The 20,342-nt window shown below is 37.7% G+C and overlaps 1 protein-coding gene across 1 annotated transcript in view; it reads left to right on the top strand.

Moving 5' to 3' along the window:
* Positions 1 to 14,540, top strand: part of LOC113888553 (tyrosine-protein phosphatase non-receptor type 13-like) — a 33,096-nt gene extending 18,556 nt beyond the window's left edge. The window contains exons 8-13 of the mRNA XM_027535619.1: positions 351 to 503; positions 4,093 to 4,275; positions 7,232 to 7,394; positions 12,034 to 12,451; positions 12,590 to 12,687; positions 14,278 to 14,540. Coding sequence (XP_027391420.1) covers positions 351 to 503; positions 4,093 to 4,275; positions 7,232 to 7,394; positions 12,034 to 12,451; positions 12,590 to 12,687; positions 14,278 to 14,525 — 1,263 coding nt within the window. The 3' untranslated portion in view covers positions 14,526 to 14,540. The remainder of the gene's footprint in view (positions 1 to 350; positions 504 to 4,092; positions 4,276 to 7,231; positions 7,395 to 12,033; positions 12,452 to 12,589; positions 12,688 to 14,277) is intronic.
* Positions 14,541 to 20,342: the final 5,802 nt, after the last annotated feature.

Raw genomic sequence — 20,342 nt, 5'->3', positions numbered from 1 at the left:
TGTTCAAGGCCAAGTGCACCTGAATATACACGGACCTGAGAGGAAGCAGGAAACTGGAAGAGACTGTGCCACTCAAGTAGCACCCTTCACAACAGTAGCCCTTAACTTTAGTGACATTTGGTTTACATTTGGTCTGAGATTATCAGTCTTTCCTCAAGCTTACCAATCAGTTCAATCTTTCTGTTCTGCCTCACTGAATAAAAGAAAAAGACTTAACTGTACTTTTTCTAAAACTCACTCCTCAGAGAGAAGAGTGAATAGGAATACCTGATCTCTTGGTTGAGGCAAAAACTTTAAGACTGGAGGAAGAGATCAAACAGACTTTCTTACCAAACCACTCTCCTTTCTAGGTTCATGGTGTGTCATATTTTAGACTGGAACATTACTTGCCTCCAAGAGTGATGGAGAAACTTGATTTGTCCTATATTAAAGAAGAACTACCCAAATTGCACAATACCTACATGGGAGCTTCTGAAAAAGAGACAGAGTTAGAATTTTTAAAGGTAAGCCCTCCAGAATACAAACAATAAACTGTATTTTTCCAAAGTAAATAAGAAATGTTGGAGCCATATATCTAAAAACTCAGGTGCCAATAACTGAGGCTATGTGCTTCATCTCCTCTTATTTATTCCTGGCTAAAACCATAGTATTTTAATTCTCATTTTGTAAAAGAGGGAACTGAGGGTCAGAGAAGAGACATAGTGTTCCCAAAGTCAGTGGCTGGAATGTGGATCACAACTGTGATTTGAACTCATGTCTATCTGAGTAGGGATTATATTCTTTTATCCTTTTTTATACTCTCAAAATCAAGATATATATTTTAATATATAGTGAAACTATGTGTAACTTTGTTACATATTTTCCAAGTCTCCTGTAAATGTGTTATCATACTTTCATAATTGAAAAAAGAAAAAAAATCAAGATATGTTGTAAAGAATAAACAATTTTGTGACTGAATAAGAGGGGCAAGTTCAAACTAATTCTAGAGTTGTTTTGCTTTTTTGAAAAAAAAAAAAAAAAGCTTAAGATTCAATTAAGTCTTCTAAAAAATAGTCTTTCCATTAATGCCAACTAATTCATGCAGGGGACTGGGGGTTAGAAAAAGTGATTTATATCTTTAATTCTGCCACCAGCTACCTATAAGACCTCAGATGCACGTGTGTGTGTGTTTGCTCAGTCACTTCAGTCGTGTCCAACTCTTTGCAACCCTATGGACTGGAGCCTGCCAGGTTTCTCTGTCCATGGGATTCTCCAGGCAAGAATACTGGAGTGGGCTTCCAAGCCCTCCTCCAAGGGATCTTCCTGACCCAGGGATGGAGCCATCATATCCTGCATTGCAGGTAGATTACTTTACCACTGAGCCACAGGGAGAATCAGATGTATAATAGTGCATTTATGATTAGAAAAGATGGTGCTTCCAATATGAATAACAAATACATGATAACATTCTATTGAGAAGAGAAACTTCAGAACATTCTTGTCTTACTGCTCCCTAGCATGTAACAGTGTTCCTTAACCTTGCTGCTCTGTAATAAGGGAGCCAGGTTTCCCAGCCCTACAAATACCTATGAAAGGGTTTCATTCACAGACTCACACTACATTTAATCTAGGATTCATGGTTTGTTTTGTTTAAGGTGAGTCTACGTTTAAAGACATCACATTTTACATTATGTGCTTATTTTTTTCCCCTCAGTTATTAAATTTTTTACACTTGCAGGAAATAAATATCAAGTTATATCTTTGTCAACAAAGGTAGAAGACATTAGCACAGTGGAACGATTTTGCGTGGGGATTTTCAGACAGTCTTTCATTTGAATTCTTGTTTCAGCCAGCTGGGTGAATGTGGACAGTGTACTTAAAATCTCTCTGAGTTTCAGTTGTCCCTCTCTAAGTACTGTGCTTAGTGCATAATAGGTTGCCCTTTTCCTTCTAATAATGTATCCTCTTCCTCCTTTTCTCTATAGCTTGAGCATGCTTCTTCTAACATAAGAATTTTTTTAATCTCATTAATATACCCTTCCAAGGTTACCCTTCTATTACATATCATATTGCCTTTGAAAAATTTTTCTTTATGTAAATCTGCTTTATTGAGGTATAATTTGCATATAATAAAACTGACCACTTTTAAATGTTCGATTCAGTGAGTTTTGATGATACATGTACAATTGGGCATTTCCTACCTGAGCGGTAAAGAACCCACCTGCCAATGCAGGAGACACAGGTTCAATCCCTGGGTCAGGAAGATCCCCTGGAGAAGGAAATGGAAACCCACCCCAGTAATCTTGCCTGGAGAAGGAAATGGTAACCCACTGCATTATTCTTGCCTGGAGAATCCCATGGACAGGGGAGTCTGGCGGGCTACATACAGTCCATGAGGTTGCAGAAGAGTTGGACGTGACTTAGTGACTAAACTACAACAACATACAGTTGAGCAGCCACTCCACAATCGTGATAAAGAGCATGGGCTAGCACACTGTGGCCTGCCTGTTTTGTATGTAAAGCTTTATTGGAACTTGGCCAAACTTGTTTCCATATGGTCTGTATCTGCTCTCACACTGCAACAGCAGAGTTAAGTATCTACAACAGACATCATATGACCCACAAAGCCTAAAATATCTGGCCCATTAAATAACAAGTTTGCCAGCCCCCAACATAACACATTTCCAACACCAGAAAGTTCCCTCCTGTTGCTTTCTAGTCAGTCCCTTCCCCTACTCCTAAACTCTGGCAACTACTGATTTGTGTTCTATCAGTATCATTTTCTCTTTTCTAGGATTTCATTGAAAGAATCATATATCACCTAGTCTTCTGTGTGCCTCTTTTTACTTAAAGTAATACTTTTGAGGTTCATCTGTGGTGTGATGTGTATGGTGCTCAGTCCCTTGGTCGTGTCTGACTCTTTTGTGACCCCATGGACTGTAGCCCGCCGGGCTCCTCTGTCCATGGGATTCTCCAGGCACGAATACTGGAGTGGGTTGCCATGGCCTCCTCTAGGGGTTCTTCCTGACCCCGGGATCAAACCCAAGTCCCCTGCGTCTCCTGCACTGGCAGGCGGAGCCTTTACCACTACCACCACCACCCCTGGTGTGTATGTAGTTTGCTTATTTGTGACTGAGTCGTTTTCTGTTGTACAGATTAGCAGCAAGTTTTGTTTACCGTTTCTTTAGTTAATGGCTATAAAGCTGATGTCAATACGCATAGACTGATTTTTGCATGAACATATGGTTTTGTGCTTTTTCCCCTCTCAAGTGAATACTTAACATTAGGTTTGCTGGGATCTATGGTAAGTGTGTGTTTAACTTCTACAAAATTACCAAATTGTTCTCAAGTGGTTGTACACTTTTGCACTACTGCCAGTAACGTATGGAATTTCCAATTGCTCTGTACCCTGAATAGCACTTGGTATGTTTTTTTTTTTCTTTTTAGCTATTAAAGTAGGTTAAGTAGAGGTATATGACTGTGGTTTTACTTTGAATTTCCCTAATTACTGTTATTTTCAGCATCATTTTATGTATTTGTTGTTCATATATATTCTTTGTTGAAGTGTCTAATAAAATCTGTTGCCCTTTTTTTTATCTGGATATGTGTTTTTTTGTTGAGAAGTACATGTTCTTTGTATGTTATAGATGCAGTTCCTTTATCAGATGTATATTCTACATAAATATATTCCTGGTCTGCGACTTACCTTTGTTTTCTTATCAATGACTTTTGAAGAGCAAAAGCTTCTAATGTTAATGAAGTTTCAGTTTACCAATTTTTTCTTCTATGGTTCCTACTTTTTATGCCCCATCTAAGAAATCTTTCTCTAATTCACAGCCATAAAGATTTTCTAAATTTTATGGTTTTTAGCTATAAATTATAACTAAAATATAAATTTTATCATATATTTAAGTCTCCTCCTTTTGGGGGTAATTGTCATGTATTGGTAAAGTAAGGGTCAAGATTCATTTTCTCGGCATGTGAATTTCCAATTCCAGCAACATTTGTTTAGAAGGCTGTCCTTTCCATATTAAACAACACTAATACAACTACTGAGTCCCTCCGCCACCTATTGCCAAGGTGCATTGCTGTGTTGTGGTATTGTTCCAACAGGTCTGCCAAAGACTGACAGAATACGGAGTTCATTTCCACCGGGTGCACCCCGAGAAAAAGTCACAAACGGGAATACTGCTTGGAGTCTGTTCTAAAGGTGTCCTCGTGTTCGAGGTTCACAATGGAGTTCGCACACTGGTCCTTCGCTTTCCATGGCGGGAAACCAAGAAGATTTCTTTTTCTGTATGTCCATTTTAACCTCTTTTGATTCTACGTTTAAATAGGTGTTGCTGATTTCCAATGTAACATATTAATTGACTTTCCTTAAATGAACTTCAGACCTTAGCATTCAGTAGGGCTTATCTTTATGTCTTAATACTATTTAACTCCTCTTTCTTGGTTGTAGGAAGTATTATTGAGGTTTTGTTTTTGGTTTCCTCAGGAGGTGATTTTTAAAAGAATTCTTAGCTAGTTATATGCTCAGTTAACTTTAGTTAAATTACAACCAAGTTGACTTCTCTGTTAAATCAGAACTTCTCACATGGAGAAAACCCACTAATGTATTTAAGATTGATGATTACCTCAATCGCAGTGAACTTGGTCTAGCTCAGTAATAGGCCCCTCACAACAACTATATTTGAATCTCAGTGGTCCAGAGGTTTACTGGCTTTTAAAATTAGCCTCAGGATTTTCTACAGTTTTCAGTTTTAGGGTATAGTCTCTGGAGATAAAGTTAGGAAAGTGGTTTTTAGAAAATCATGTTTATGAAAGATACTGAGGCATATTTGATTTGGGGTGTAGATGGAAAATCTGAACTTGATGTGCCATTAGTAAACCCCAGAGGCAAACCAAAAATCTGTTCAAGTATTTGTTTCCCTAAGAGTGTTCAGGGACTACTGACATCTTTAGTATATATTTGGGCTGAAATATGGTCTCAGGCTCAGAGGAGCCTTCTATGCTGCAGTCCACGGGGTCACAAAGAGTCAGACGCCACTTAGTGACAACAACAATGGTCTCAGCAGAACAATGTTTATAAGGAGGCAATAGGAAGGTCCCAGCTGACTCTGGATAATCTCCAAAGTAGAGAACTTTGAAATCAGTTCTAGATTTAAGTCTGGTTAGTTGGTTGGTTTCCTGTGAAACCCAGAGTTACCACTAAAATAACCAGATAATAATGTATGCTCTCAGGAAAGCCCAGACCGTCCTTATGTTCCCAAGATTGTCAAGACCAGGAAATTACCTCAGTTTAATTTACCTTCCCCAATGGAAATGCTGACAGAGCAAGTGCCTAGAAGAAACCATAGATTAATTAAAAATAAATCTAATTTGGACCAGTTTTGAAAAGGCAACAAATCAAATAATCATCTACATTCAGCACTCTGTCATTTGCCAGCTGTCACATCAGCCCTGCAATAAAAATAGAACAAGCTCTGGTGAGCTCATTTTTAAAGATCTCTAGTAATAAAGAATAAGCCACATTTCCCCGCAAACTATTCCCATCTTCAACAGCACTTGTTTATCATAAAGTTCTCGCTAATACAGAGCTCTCTTTTTAAACTCTCCTTTTTTTTCTTCCACTGGCCTCTGGAGAGATGGAAAAGTCACCCTTTTCCCTTCTCATCTCTTACCACTGAATTCTCCTAGACATTTCTTGTCCATCCATCAGTTAACATTTAGAACCAATATTCTTATGATTTGTTTCAAACCCGTACAGCAGTGGAGTTCAACATCCTTGGGAATTACTTGGTAGTGGTAAAGGCCGATGTTGGATAGGAAGAAAATTCCCCAACTATTTGAAGTGTTTCTACATAGACTACTGGTACTCAGGATGCTAGTTTGGTGCTACTGTATCTTGAACTCCTCTCTAAGACTTGCTGACCTCCTTTTTTTTTTTTTAACAGAGTGAACAGGGTCCCCCAGATCTCATTGGTAACAACATCTAGCAAGAATTTAATAGTCCTATTTTGTTTTTAAGACCGGGAATCATGGAGATGGCACTTGCCATCTCTTCATAACAGAATTTGAATAATACTCGGTTACATCTTTTGTGAGCCTGTGAAATTTGACTTGTCTGAGCATGTTTCTGCATTTGACATAAAGACAAAGGACATGAAATAGAATAATTTATAGAGTAGAAGAAGCCGGGAGCTACAGCAGATCTAACTGGGCTTGAGCCATTCTCTAGAGACATTAGTCTTAGATCCCTGACATGATGAAAGCTCATCTTTACGGCATCTTTTAAGGCATATGGATCGCTGCAAGCTAGAATATAGGTCACAGTATTAAGATGTCCTCTTATATGAGAGACATTCATTTTTTTAAGAAACAGGGAGGTACAGGTGATTTGTGGTTCTCTTCCTTTCCCTGAATTTAGCAAGACATTCTTGCTAAATGTCTCTAAATATTGATGTGTTTCATCTTTGAGCCCAGCAGTTACATTATCCAATGCTTTTATATGCCAACATTTTCCATAATTTCCCACATCTTCCAGCCCAGCCTTTATGCCACCAAGATTTTTCTTGACTAAATCACAGTTCTTATTGTTGGATATTATACCAGTTTTTGATGAACTTCATTTTCTTTATCCAAAGGATTAGGATATATATTTCTTGTCATTTTTTTTTTCACACAGTTCTGGTGTTTGTAAACATTGCGGTAAACTCAAAATATCAGTAATCTTTAAAGGAAACTGTTTCCCTTGCTCATGGCTCCATGCATGTGTGCTAAGTCACTCAGTCATGTCCAACTATTTGCGACCCCGTGAAGTAGCCTGCCAGGCTCCTCTGTCTGTGAAGCTTTCCAGGCAAGAATACTGGAGTGGGTTTCCACTTCCTTCTTCAGGGGATCTTTCCAACCCAAGGATCGACCCACATATCTTCCGTCCCCTGTAGTGGCAGGCAGATCCTTTACCATTGCACCACCTGGGAACCCCTTTGTTGATGGCTGGTATACCGTTTATATAGTCTGACTTAAGCTACAGTTTCTAAAAGTGGCAAACAATATTAATTTCATTTATTTTCTGAATTTCTAACAATACAGGATTATATTTTTCTATATTTATATTAGATAGAAGTCAATGAATATGCGTGCCTAATGATGTGAAATAAAAATAATGTCTCAACTTATTCATTATTGTTTCTAGAATTGTTTTTAGATAGGTAAATATCCTAATTTTTAATACCACTGATTAATATTGCAGAAAAAGAAAATCACGTTGCAGAATACTTCAGATGGAATAAAACATGCCTTCCAGACAGACAACAGTAAGATATGCCAGTACCTGCTGCATCTCTGCTCTTCCCAGCATAAGTTCCAGCTGCAAATGAGAGCAAGACAGAGCAACCAAGATGCCCAGGATATTGGTAAGGAGGTGCAAACTGTGTCAGATGACTCCAGGGTAAATGCATGATTTTTGCCACAAACTTTAAAAGGACTTCCATATTTAGGATGAAAATGACAAGGTACGTAGATGTCAAATGACTGAGTCAAATTCATAAAGGTATCATAAATGAAGCCGAGGCATCAATTTCATGGATATTTTGAAAATAAACAGCCCTGATGAGTCAGGGAGTACCTGTTGAACTATTTTGTGCTTATCGTTAGGCTAGCCAGTGTATCAATAAATACTGTAAAAGTTTCAGTCATATTCTCTACCCATAGTAAGCTTACACACTGTTTGGGAAGATAAGGACAATATACATGAAACAGTAATACACACGAGAGGGTCAGAGTTTTAAGAACAGGTTATATTGCACAGCCTCTGTGATCTACATTACAGGAGGAAAGGGAGATCAAAGGAGAGAGTATGAGAGTAGTCGCACTTGAATTGAAATTTGAAGGACAAAAATAGTTAAGTAGACTGAAGATAAATGGAAGGACTCTCCAGATGAGGGAAAAACATGGGAAACAAGGCAGGGAGCAAGGGGAGTTACATACCATAACAGTTTTAGGGATGATCCATTTCCTTTGAACTTGGTCACATCCCTGTTCTGAGACTGAAGTGAATAACTTATAGTGCCCAACGTGAGCGCTCAGGAGAGTGATTTAACTTTTGCAGAGGAACCAACAGAAGAAACTAGTTTAGCTCTGAAAATAATCAGAGCTGAAATATTTAAAGCTTACTCTACAAGGCCACGTGTAGAGATTAAGGTTGTAGAAAGTCTAGTTCTGCACAGTCAGTTCTTAGGGACTTTAGCGAAGCATTCTGAAGAATTTGATTAAAAAATTAAATATGGTAGCACTGATGACTTTGTGCAGTAGAGCCCTATGAATTCTTTATCCAAACTTTCTCCTGTCCTAAAATCTTATAGAAAGATATATTCCCTGTAGGGTCAGACTTGGGTGATGGCAACCTATGAATAGATGTTTCTCACTTTTTCAGAATCAAGATGGTAGGGACTGTATACTTATTAAAAATGAAGATTCCAGAAACCTACCTGAAACTTAGTGAATCACAATCTTTGGGCATTTGGTCCCTGGAATCCGCATTTTAACAGGCTTTCCTCTGTAATGATTTTTATGCATGCTGAAATATGATAACTACTACTACTATGATCTTATTGTTCCTTTTCTTTCCCTACTTTGCTCTGCTAAAAAGTGTGTATGTGCTTATGTATTTTCAAAAGATCATAAAATATCAAACTTATCAGAGCTATCCGTATTCCTACTTGGACTAATATTCTCTTCAATACAAATCAAAATTGCAACAATTGAGGGTTACTTTATAATAGATGGTGGTACAGTGTGCTGTAGTGAAGAGTCAAAACCATGAAGCCAGCCTTCCTCCCTCAACATTTCAATGGTAGAGGGTAGTAGTTAAGAGTATGGACTGTGGAACAACACTGCCAGTGTTCCAACCAGTGTTCAGAGCTTGCAAGCTCTGAAACCATGGTCAGGCCACTCAAACTCTCTGCCTTAGTTCCCCATCTGTAAAATGGTTATCATAGTAGTAATACCGGCATCATAAGGTTATTGTGAAGACGAAATGAATTCATGCATGTAAAAGTGCCTGGCACAGAATAAGTTTTGAATAAATATTATGATTATTTCATCACCATCTTCAACATTGTTTTACCACAGCTACCACTAGTAAAGGGGCTTCCCTGGTGGCTCAGATGGTAAAGAATCTGCCTGCGATGCTGGAGACCTAGGTTCAATCCCTGGGTTGGGAAGATCCCCTGGAGAAGGGAACAGCTACCCACTCCAGTACTCTGGCCTGGAGAATTCCATGGACAGAAGGGTCTGTCAGGCTACAGTCCATGGGGTTGCAGAGAGTTGGACACGGCTGAGAGACTTTCACTTTCACCACTAGTAATAATAGTGGTGGTGGTGGTGGTGGTGGTAGTAGTAGCAGCAGCAGCAACATAGTAGTAGTAGTAGAATGACCTTGGGAAAGTAATTGACTTTTCAAAGTCTTGTTTTCTTCAACCGTGCAGTGAGTATGTTCAACGAATCTGTTTTGCCCCTTGGAACACAACTGTGTATCCCTAGCTCAAATGTTAAAGGACTTTAAGGTGGTATTAGCCACATCTATTCCCTTATTTTGGTAAGCTTTCAAAGGAATTATTTTCTTCTTGGAATCGGCTTAGAAGTAACCATCTGCCTACTTAACTGTCTGTACCAGTGAAAATAATAAGTGAAAATAACTGGTGTAATCTATAGGAGGTTGATGGGGGGGCTCACAAGTGTATGTTGCTTTTTTAGCATCATATAATATGGGTTCTTTCTAGAACCTCACAAGCCATTAAGCCCAAAATTTTACTGCTGAGGAAACAGGTTCAGAGAAAACAGTGTCTCCCTTCACCTCATAGTTAGAGGTCAAAGAAGACTGGACCCTGATCTTTTAATTCCTAATCCAGTGTTCTTTCTTTTGATAACTTTACAAAAAACTAACTTGCATGGAATGAAGTTAAGATTAATAATCATTTACTGAGCACTTACTGCTTACAAGATACTCTGCTAGGTGCTATGGGTTAGCAAAAGTAAATGAATCCAGAGAGCATACAGTTAAGTTGATGATATAGAGAGATACAAAACAAGTACAAAAGACAATAGAAACATGTAGATTGCAGACTGTGGCCTTGGAGTTCAAATTTGAAACATTAGTAATAGGATGTAGGTTCATTCTAATGTCCTTCCCATCCTGGCGGTCCTTGTTGGAGTCCATTCCAGGTGAAAAGTAGTTGGACAGTAGATAAGTGATTAGTTTATTATCTATTCCATGAATATGTGCCGGATTTTAAGTTCTGCCCAGGAGTGAGCTATGAATGGATTTGAATAGCATTATCCTTGGTATGTTTACAAAACAGACATAACCTAAGCTGAACTGTCTAATCCTATTCCTGCTAAAATTTGTCTGCATTTCCTTCAGGGTAAGGAAATGTATTGGGTAGAGAGGCATTTTCCAGCAGCTGAATCTGTATCAGACTCAGTTTTGAATTTTTGAATAAACTCTGTTTTCAAAGAAAACAGAATTAATGTAATCTGTTCTAAGAAAAAAAACTATTTTAAGATTATTCTGGGAATTTTAAAACCACTCTTTTTTTAATTATCATGTTTTAACTTGCTGTCCACTTCTACTTTAGAGAAAAAAATGATGAATTTTCCCAGTGACAGTGAGACATGTTTATTTAAACTTCATTCTGATGCATGAACATGAAAGAATTTTAGTGTTTTTCCTGTCTGTTTATGTCTGAGATGAAATACTGATTATTAATTTTCCTGGGAATTAGAAGATAAATGAAACAGAATCTAAAGATCCAAATCAACAGCATTTGACATTTTCTTTTAAAAACAAGTTTTGGGGACTGTTTACTTAGTGGTCAAGCTGTAATTCCCTGTAGAGTGCAAAACAGGGTTGGTACTTTCCATGGGGGGACCAATGCGTGTGCCTTGTGATGTGGATTACTAATGCATGAACACCCAAATCATTTGAAATTCTGTGCTCCTGATCCTTTATATACATGAAAGGATTTTGACGCCAGAATTCTGTGATTCATTGCTTTCATTTATAGCCTCAAATGTTCAACTACTAACATGACATTGGCTCTCACAAAATAGAATGGTCAGTTACTTGTTAGGAAGTATCCCTAAATTTAGCCCCAAAAAGAAGACTTGGATAAGTATTTAAGACTGAAACGAATTTAAGCGTAAAGAGAATCTCAGCTCATTGATGTGTTAACTAACAGAAACATCCTGTGAGGAAAAAAGTCAGCAAGAGGGGAAGGTGGTATTGACATTGAAATAAAATGACAGAAAATTTGCCATAAAAGGTTTTTTTTTGTTTTGGGTGGTTTTTGTCTCAGGTTTTTTTTTTTGTTTTGGGGTTTTTTTTGGGGGGGGGGGTGGGTAGTAGTTCTATTGAGATCTAATTCACATACTGTACAATTTACCCACTTAAAGTGCACAATTTAGTGATTTTTCATATATCTTCATTGTTAACCGAGTTGTGCAAACATCACCACAATCTGCCATAAGTTTTTAAAATTATAATAAGAATGTTCTCTCTGGGCGAAACTCTCCTCTGCACAACTTTTTTCAGGCATGAACTCACCATATCGGCCTGTCCAGGTTTGATCTCTCCCTCTCCCCATCCTTGGTTCCCTGGTGTTTTAGCAGAGGTACTCCTAGGGTTAAATGTCATTCTCTGTCAAATGTCATTTTCCTTTGTAAATGAGCACTATAATTGGGAACTCAGGGTCAACAAGCCTGAATGAAGCCCAAACATTAGTAAATCCAAGATCACTAGCTGAAGTTAGAAAGGCTGACCGGGCCCCTCCCTGGCTGTGAGAAAGCTACAAGGATGGAGAGATGGTCTGGAAACCAGGATCTTCCCACCTACTTTTTAAAACCCTCGATTGCCACTCTCTGAAAGCTGCCTACTTCTGCAGGCAATCAAAATGAGTGAAAACTGCATGCTGTCTTTTCTATTTCTTAAAATAGCTCTTCTCCTAAAGATTCTATGGTGTTTCCATCACGTAAAGCAATCCTGTTTCCTTGTAGAGAGAGCTTCGTTTAGGAGCCTGAACTTCCAAGCAGAGTCCGTTAGAGGATTTAATATGGGACGAGCAGTCAGCACTGGTAGTCTGGCCAGCAGCACCCTGAACAAACTTGCCGTTCGACCTCTGTCGGTTCAAGCTGAGATTCTGAAGAGGCTCTCCTGCTCAGAGCTGTCGCTTTGCCAGCCATTGCAAAACAGTGCAAAAGAGAAGAATGGCAAAACTGCATGGGAGGAAAAGCCTAGAGGGATGAGTAAATCATACCACGATCTCAGTCAGGCCTGTCTCTACCCTCACCGGAAAAATGTCAATGTTAACATGGAGCCCCCACCACAAACCATTGCGGAGTTGGTAGGAAAAACGCTTCACCAGATGGCAAGATCTGATACAGAATCTCTGGCAGGAGTCACAAAACTCAATAAGTAAGGACATAATTAAGGCAAACTACCTACTTGTAAATTCTACATTTCATACTTTTGTTTTTGATGATTTATTTTCACCGTTTTTTTTTTTTTACATTGACACTTCCCCCCTTCCTACCTTTGCTTTTCCCTCTTTAGTTCAAAGTCTGTTGCGAGTTTAAATAGAAGTCCTGAAAGGAGGAAACATGAATCAGACTCCTCATCCTTTGAAGACCTTGGTCAAGCATATGTTCTAGGTCAGCATAAACCGGCTTACCTTCTTTCTCCTATGCCCCTTGCTCATAGTGAAGGAAATGAGACAATGTTAATTACCAGGAAGTTAGAATTTGGGGATCCTGTTTCCTAATGGTCTCAACTTTTTGTGAATATAAAAGTTCAGACTACTTTAAAAATACCAAAACAAAAATAAAAAGCACCACGTCAAATTAAAAAAATTGATTTAACAGGTGATTGCCTCACGGCATGGGCTGTTTGCTTTCTCTTGGTCGCAGTTCAAAGTCATGACAGTCTTACCGAGAGAACCCAGACAGTCTGGTGCCATGGCTCTGGGTAGCCTTTGGGTTTTCCTTGCAGCCTGTGAGACTAGACTCCACTAATGCTACATGTTTTGAAGAGCAGTTTATTTAAGGTACTTTCTGAATGGAGACAATGGACAAAAGTTTATTTAGGGTACTTTCTGAATGGAATTGTCTCTAAAAAGGAGATAAGTTTTAAGAACTGTGCTATGGTTGTTAGGTAGAAATTCCTAGTTGATTTAAGTTTTCTCAGATTCTCCCAGCTAGCTATGAACTCTTTTAGACAAAAGTCATTTGTGTTGCTGATACACACACATACTACCTTATAAATAGTTAAGGATTCCCATTGTTTTGTGCATCTTAAAAGGGAAAAAATGTGGGAATCCATCTTTAGAAGACTGGATATTTAAGCATAAAGGTCTGAATGATTACTCAAAATAGGAAATAACTAGGGAGACAAGAGATCAACAAGGATGCCCTCTGCAGTTGTTTTATTAAATAATACTAATTAACTCCCCCTTAGAACTGAATTTGATTGTTTAGCCCTAAGCACACAGAGTTAAAAAAAGTATTTTCTCACCCTGTAATTAGATTGGGAATAAGTGTAATAAATGAAGTCAAAGAGAACTGTACACTATAGTTGTTAAATATTTATAGAAAGTCACATTACTTCATTAATATAGATTTATACAACTTTCAGAGATTATACTATCATCAATTTAAATTGAATTGCTTAAAAAAAAACTTAAAATAGCTGAAAGACAAGACTCCATCTTATAGGTTACCCTATGCATTGAAAATAGCCTAAAAAGCCACCAATTCAATCTTTTAGAAAGTAATTTTCAAAGTGTATTCATGTATAATGAGATCTCTTATAGACTCTTAAGTTATTTCATTAGGAAGGCTTTGTTCATTATAAAAATTCATCACATATCAGGTGCTGAGTAGTAAATATTCCATAGGAAAGCACAAGTAAAATTCAACCATGAAAGAAAATTTCTGTATTTGTTTTTGATTGATTATTCATTCTTTTTGAATATTGAACTTCCTTATAACATTTGAACAGACACCTTTAAAAATCATTTTAGTTTCATCATTTCATATATGACATATCAAAATGTCATTGTCAGAAACAATACATTTGTGTTTCAATTAAGTTCATTGTGGGAAGACATTATTCTGAGTGTAAATAACAGAAATTGTTGTTGCCTTGATGTTTTATTGATTTTTATTATTTTATCACAAGAAATTTCTTCTATATATAATATCTGACAATTTTTAAACTGTCTAATAATCTAATTTATACTACAGGAATGACTTTGCATAGTTCTGGAAATTCTTCATCCCAAGTACCCTTAAAAGAAAATGGTAGGTTTACAAAATGTTTTTCCCCTCATTTCCATCATATTTTTCCTCTTGTACCTTGTAAGAACATCGTGGACCTACTAATAAATAGTTTTCAATTCCATGCCAAGGATTTTAAGCCTTGCCTTACATTGGAGTCAAAGGAGAGTTGTGGTTTTCAGCATTTTGATGATGTGAAGGGACCTATAATGTAGACTACTGTGAAGTCACTAATTCGAGATAAGGACACTAATTGGGGAGCTAAGATAGCTTAGATGGGAGATAATTTTGATTGAAAAGAGCTTTAACTCAGGTAGTTATTTGAAAGGGATACTTCTGCTGAATCTTGAAATAAAAGGAGTATTTATTCAGGCAAAGTGGTATAGATAAGTATTTCAGACCAAGGACACAGTATGATCAAAGACATGCAGACATGGGAGAAGATAACCAGATTCAAGGAAATGTACGAACCTCAGACTGGGGGAATACTGGGGTCAAGGTGAAGATCAAGAACTAAATGTGGACTATCGTTGAATCTTACCATAAATCTTTGGGAAGAATCTGAAGACTTTAAATGTTGAGGTAAAGAGTTTAGAAAGAATCTGAGAAGAAACAGAATTGTAGGAAAAAAAAACTTTGTACAATGATTTGAAAGTCAGTGGGTTCAGAATGTTTAGAATTTAGCTTACTTTCATGTACATTATTTCATTTTTCTAACAACTTTCATGGGTCTAAAGAATATTATTATCACTATGTATACACTATTTTTTCTCCAAAAATGTTTACGTTTTACCCTTAAATTCTTAAAGTTGAAATAATCAGAAGCCTGATGAGAAGGAAGCAAATATGCTAATCAAAAGTGTTAATATTGTTAAACCTGATGAAACTTTAAGTTTTGTCCTCATTTTCCTGAGAGCCAAGGCAAAAATAAAGGCATGAATATTGGTTGAACTATATGAAACTTGTTTTTGTAGGTCAAAACTGTCAGACCCCAGTAAGTTATTTTGTATAATTCTCATTCTCTAATAGAAATACAAATACACATGCAAGAGAAGAACATTTTTCTTGGGAAGCAAAATTGTGCCCCAAAGTAGATCTTTTTACTTTTATAATATCTTAAATACTCAGAACAAATAAAGATTTTTTTTTCATTTCATAGTTTTTCATGTATCAATCCTCAAAAAATCTGAGGGTATACGAGTAAAGAAAAAGTTAGTCAACTTACACTTGGGCATAAGTTACTAAGACCTTGTTGTATAGCTTTTTGATAACCAAGTGTTTTTCATGGACTGAAGTTAGAATACCTCTGTACCTAAAAGAACTCAGTTATTAACATGTCCGTAATGGTTGTACTTATTGTCTGACGGTTCCTTAGTGCTTACTATGTGCCAAACACTTTTCTAAGTGTGTTATGTTTAGCTCTCAGTCCCTACAACAGTCCTGTGAGGTGGATCTAATGTTTATTTCCTTTTCACATGAGAGACACCAAAGAACAAAAAGGTTGAGGTGCACAGTATGTCATGGAGCTGGCAAAAGCTGGTGCCATGATTGAATGCAGGATGTCTGTTTCCAGAGCCCACACTCTAAACCACCCTTTAGGCTGTCTCCTAGAATAATAATGCCTAATTATTTGTAGGTATTATTTTTCCCAGCTAAACTTTTGAAAGAAGCCGAATAATAATCTTTTCAAGAATGAGAACCTGAAATGTGTTCTTTACCTAGATTCTAACAGGAAAGAATATGAACTTACATTCTGAATTCGAAATAAACAGCCTGTGCAGAGTAGGATCTATGTTTTAAAGTTCTGGACACCTGTATTTTCCCACCTGCCCCCTACAGCAGGGCCAATCCACCTTCCCATGGAGGCGTTCCCCTGTTGGCTTACAGACAAGTTTATATTTTCTTTAAGATTCTCCTTGAATCAGTCCAAGTAGCCCTGAATTAATTAATGTCGAGAATTGAGTTTTGACATAGTAGAGCATGGCAAACATGTTTTTCCAGATAAGGTAACTGAAGATTAAAAAGTTATTTGCCCATTGGTCAAATATAGGACTTTTTAATTCTTAATTTCAGTGTTTTTCTTTGCTCATCAAGACTACTAGGAGAAAATTAGAAATGAGCATTAGGTAATACTGAATTATTACCACTTAATATAAGGACCAATGAATAAAATTTAATCTTAGCCTTTTACAACTTTCAGAGACCCATAAAGAATGTGGAACTTAGAGGATAAAAGAAAAAGGCAAGAGTCTTCTATCTCATGAAACAAGTATGGAAAGGATTCTAGTCCTTTGATTAACTGTAATTTCTCCCCCCTTTTCAAAAGAAGGTTGCTTAACCTTTCAGAAAAAGATACATCGTATAATAGCCCTTTTTTTCTTTTTAAAAATTATGGTTGATTTATAATAGTTTCTAGAGTACAACATAGTGAAGAGTATTTTATACTTCATTAAAAGTTATTATGAAGCAATATCTATTATTATTACAAAGCAATAATTCCATGTACTGTACAATATATCTTGTTGCTTATCTGCTTTATACATGATAGTTTGTATCTCCTAATCCCATACCCCTGTCGACCCTCCCTGATTCGGTCTCCCCACTGGTGACCACTGGTTTGTTTCCTATACCTGTGCATCTGTTTCGCTAAATATATATCCATTTGTTTTATATTTTAGATTCCACATGTAACGATATCATACAGTATATGTATTTTCTGTCAGACTTATCTCCCTAAGCACAGCATTCTTATTCTCTAGGTTGCATCCACATTGCCGCACATGACAGAATTTCATTCCTTTTTATGACAGTGATATTCCATGTGTGTGTGTGTGTGTGTGTGTATCACATCTTTATCCATTCATTCTATTGATGGACACTTGGGTTGCTTCTGTATCTTGGATATTTTGTAAATTGTGCGGCTATGAACTTTGGGGTACATGTGTATTTTTGAATTAGTGATTTGTTTTTTTCCTGGATATATGCCCAGGAGTGGAATTGCTGGGTCACGTGGGTAGTTTGTTTTTAGGTTTTTGAGAAAAATCCATACTGTTTTCCATAGTGGCTGCACCATTTTACATTCCCACCAACAGTGTACAAGGATTCTCTTCTTCTCCACTCCCAAACAGCATTGTTTTTTGCATGTAGCCATTCTGACAGGTGTGAGGTAATAGCTCATTGTGGTTTAATCTGCATTTCTGATGATTATTGATTTCAAGTATCTTTTTCTGGGTCCTGTCGACCATTTGTATGTCTTCTTTGGAAAATATCTTTTCAGAGCCTTCGGGTTCATTTTTTTTTTTGAATTGTGTTTTTTATATTGAGTTGTATGAGTTATATATTTGGTATTATCCCTTTAATGGTCATATTTGCAAAATACTTTTCTCTGATTCAATAGATTGTCTTTCCATTATGTCAGTGGTTCCTGTGCTTTGCAGAAGGTTTTTTAAATCTATTTGTTCATTTTTGCTTTTATGTCGTTTTGCCTCAGGAGAATATACCAAAAATATATTACTACCAATTTATGTCAAAGTGTGGTTTTGCCTATGTTCTCATCTAGGAGTTTTATGGTTTGGGGTCTTTGATCCATTTGGGGTTAATTTTTATACATGGTATGAGGAAATTTTCTAATGCTCATTATTTGACATGTACATTCCAGTTTCTTTAAGCAACACTATTGAAGAGACTGTCTTTACTCAATCATATATTTTACTTCCTTTGCTATACAATAATTGACCATATTCATGTTCAGTCACTCAGTCGATGTCCAACTCTTTGAGACCCCAGGGACTGCAGCATGCACAGGGTGCCCTGTCCTTCACCATCTCCTAGAACTTGCTCAACTCATCTTCATTGAGTCAGTGATGCCATCCAACCATCTTTCATCCTCTGTTGTCCTTTTTCCCTCCTGCCTTCAATCTTCCCAGCATCAGGGTCTTTTCTAATGAGTTGGCTCTTCTCATCAGGTGGCCAAAGTATTGCAGCTGCAGCTTCAGCACTCAGTCCTTCCACATGCATATTCAGGACTGATTTACTTTAGGATTGATTGGTTGGATCTCCTTGCAGTCCAAAGGACTCTCAAGAGTCTTCTCCAACACCACAGTTCAAAAGCATCAATTCTTCAGTACTCAGCCCTCTTTATGGTCCAACTTTCACATCCATACATGCGTAATGGAAAAAACCCACAGCTTTGACTAGACAGATCTTTGTCGGCAAAGTAATGTCTCTGCTTTTTTAATATTGCTGTCTAGATTTGTCATAGCTTTTCTTCAAAGGAACAAGCGTCTTTAGTTTCATGGCTGCAGTCAACATTTTGGAACCCAAGGAAAATAAACTCTCACTGTTCTGTTGCTTCCCCATCTATTTGCCATGAAGTGATGGGAGCAGATGCCATGATTTTGTTTCTGAATGTTGAGTTGTTAAGCCAGCTTTTTACTCTTCCTCTTTCACCTTCATCAGAAGTTTCTTTAGTTCTCTTCACTTTCTGCCATAAGGGTAGTGTCATCTGCATATCTGAGGTTATTGTTATTTCTCCCAGCCATCTTGATTCCAGTTTGTGCTTCATCCAACCCAGCATTTCGCCATGATGTATTAAGCATTATAAGTTAAATAAGCAGTAGGTGACAAGTATACAGCCTTGACATACTCATTCCCGATTTGGAACCAGTTCATTGTTTCATGTCCAATTATAATGCTGCTTTTTTACCTGCATACCGGCATTCTTAGGAGGCATTATAAGGTGGTCTCTGATACTCCCATCTGTTTAAGAATTTTCCACAGTTTGTTGTGATCCACACAGTCAAAGGCTTTAGCATAGTCAATGCAGCAGAAGTAGATGTTTTTCTGGAATTCTCTAACTTTTTCTATGATCCAACAGGGTATTGGCAAATTGATCTCTTGTTCCTCTGCCTTTTCTAAATCCAGCTTGTACATCTGGAAGTTCTCAGTTCACAAACTGTTGAAGCCTAGCTTGGAGAGTTTTGAGCATTACTTTGCTAGTGTATAGCAAGGGTTTCCCTGATAGTTCAGTTGGTAAAGAATCCACCTGAAATGCAGAGACCCTGGTTCATTTCCTGGGTCGGAAAGATCCGCTGGAGGAGGGATAGGCTACCCACTCCAGTATTTTGGGCTTCCCTTGTGGCTCAGTTGATAAAGAATCCACCTGCAACGTGGGAAACCTAGGTTCAATCCCTGGGTTGGGAAGATCCCCTGGAGAAGGGAAAGACATCCCACTCCAGTATTCTGACCTGGAGAATTCCATGGACTCTATGTAGTCCATGGGGTTGCAAAGAGTTGGACACTACTGAGCGACTTTCACTTGCTAGTGTGTGAAATGAGTGCATTCGTGTGGTAGTTTGAGCATTCTTTGGCATTGCCTTTCATTGGGATGGAATGAAAACTGACCTTTTCCAGTCCTGTTGCCACTGCTGAGTTTCCAAATTTGCTGGATATTAAGTGCAGCACTTCAACAGCGTCATCTTTTAGGATTGAAATAGCTTAACTGGAATTCCATCACCTCCACTAGCTTTGTTTTTAGTGATGCTTTATAAGGCCCACTGGAGAAGGCAGTGGCAACCCACTCCAGTGTCCTTGCCTGGAGAATCCCAGGGACCAGGGAGCCTGGTGGGCTGCCGTCTATGGGGTCGCACAGAGTTGGACACAACTGAAGTGACTTAGCAGCAGCAGCAGCCTAAGGCCCACTTAACTTCACATTCCAAGATGTCTGGCTCTAGGTGAGTGATCACACCATTGTGGCTATCTAAGTCATTAAGATCTTTTTTGTATGGTTCTTCTGTGTATTTTTGCCACCTCTTCTTTATATCTTCTGCTTCTGTTAGGTCCTTTATTGTGCCCATCTTTGCATGAAATGTTCCCTTGGTATCTCTGATTTTCTTGAAGAGATCTCTAGTCTTTCCCATTCTGTTTGTTTTCCTCTGTTTATTTCCATTGATCACTTTGGGAAGGCTTTCTTTATCTCTCCCTCGCTGTTCTTGGAGAACTCTTATTCAGATGGGTGTTATCTTTCCCTTTCT

Source organism: Bos indicus x Bos taurus, unplaced genomic scaffold (genome assembly GCF_003369695.1).
Source record: "Bos indicus x Bos taurus breed Angus x Brahman F1 hybrid unplaced genomic scaffold, Bos_hybrid_MaternalHap_v2.0 tig00000004_arrow_arrow_obj, whole genome shotgun sequence".
NCBI lineage: Eukaryota > Metazoa > Chordata > Mammalia > Artiodactyla > Bovidae > Bos > Bos indicus x Bos taurus.
Note: the sequence above shows the minus strand (reverse complement) of the source record. Positions and strands in the feature narration are given on the sequence as shown.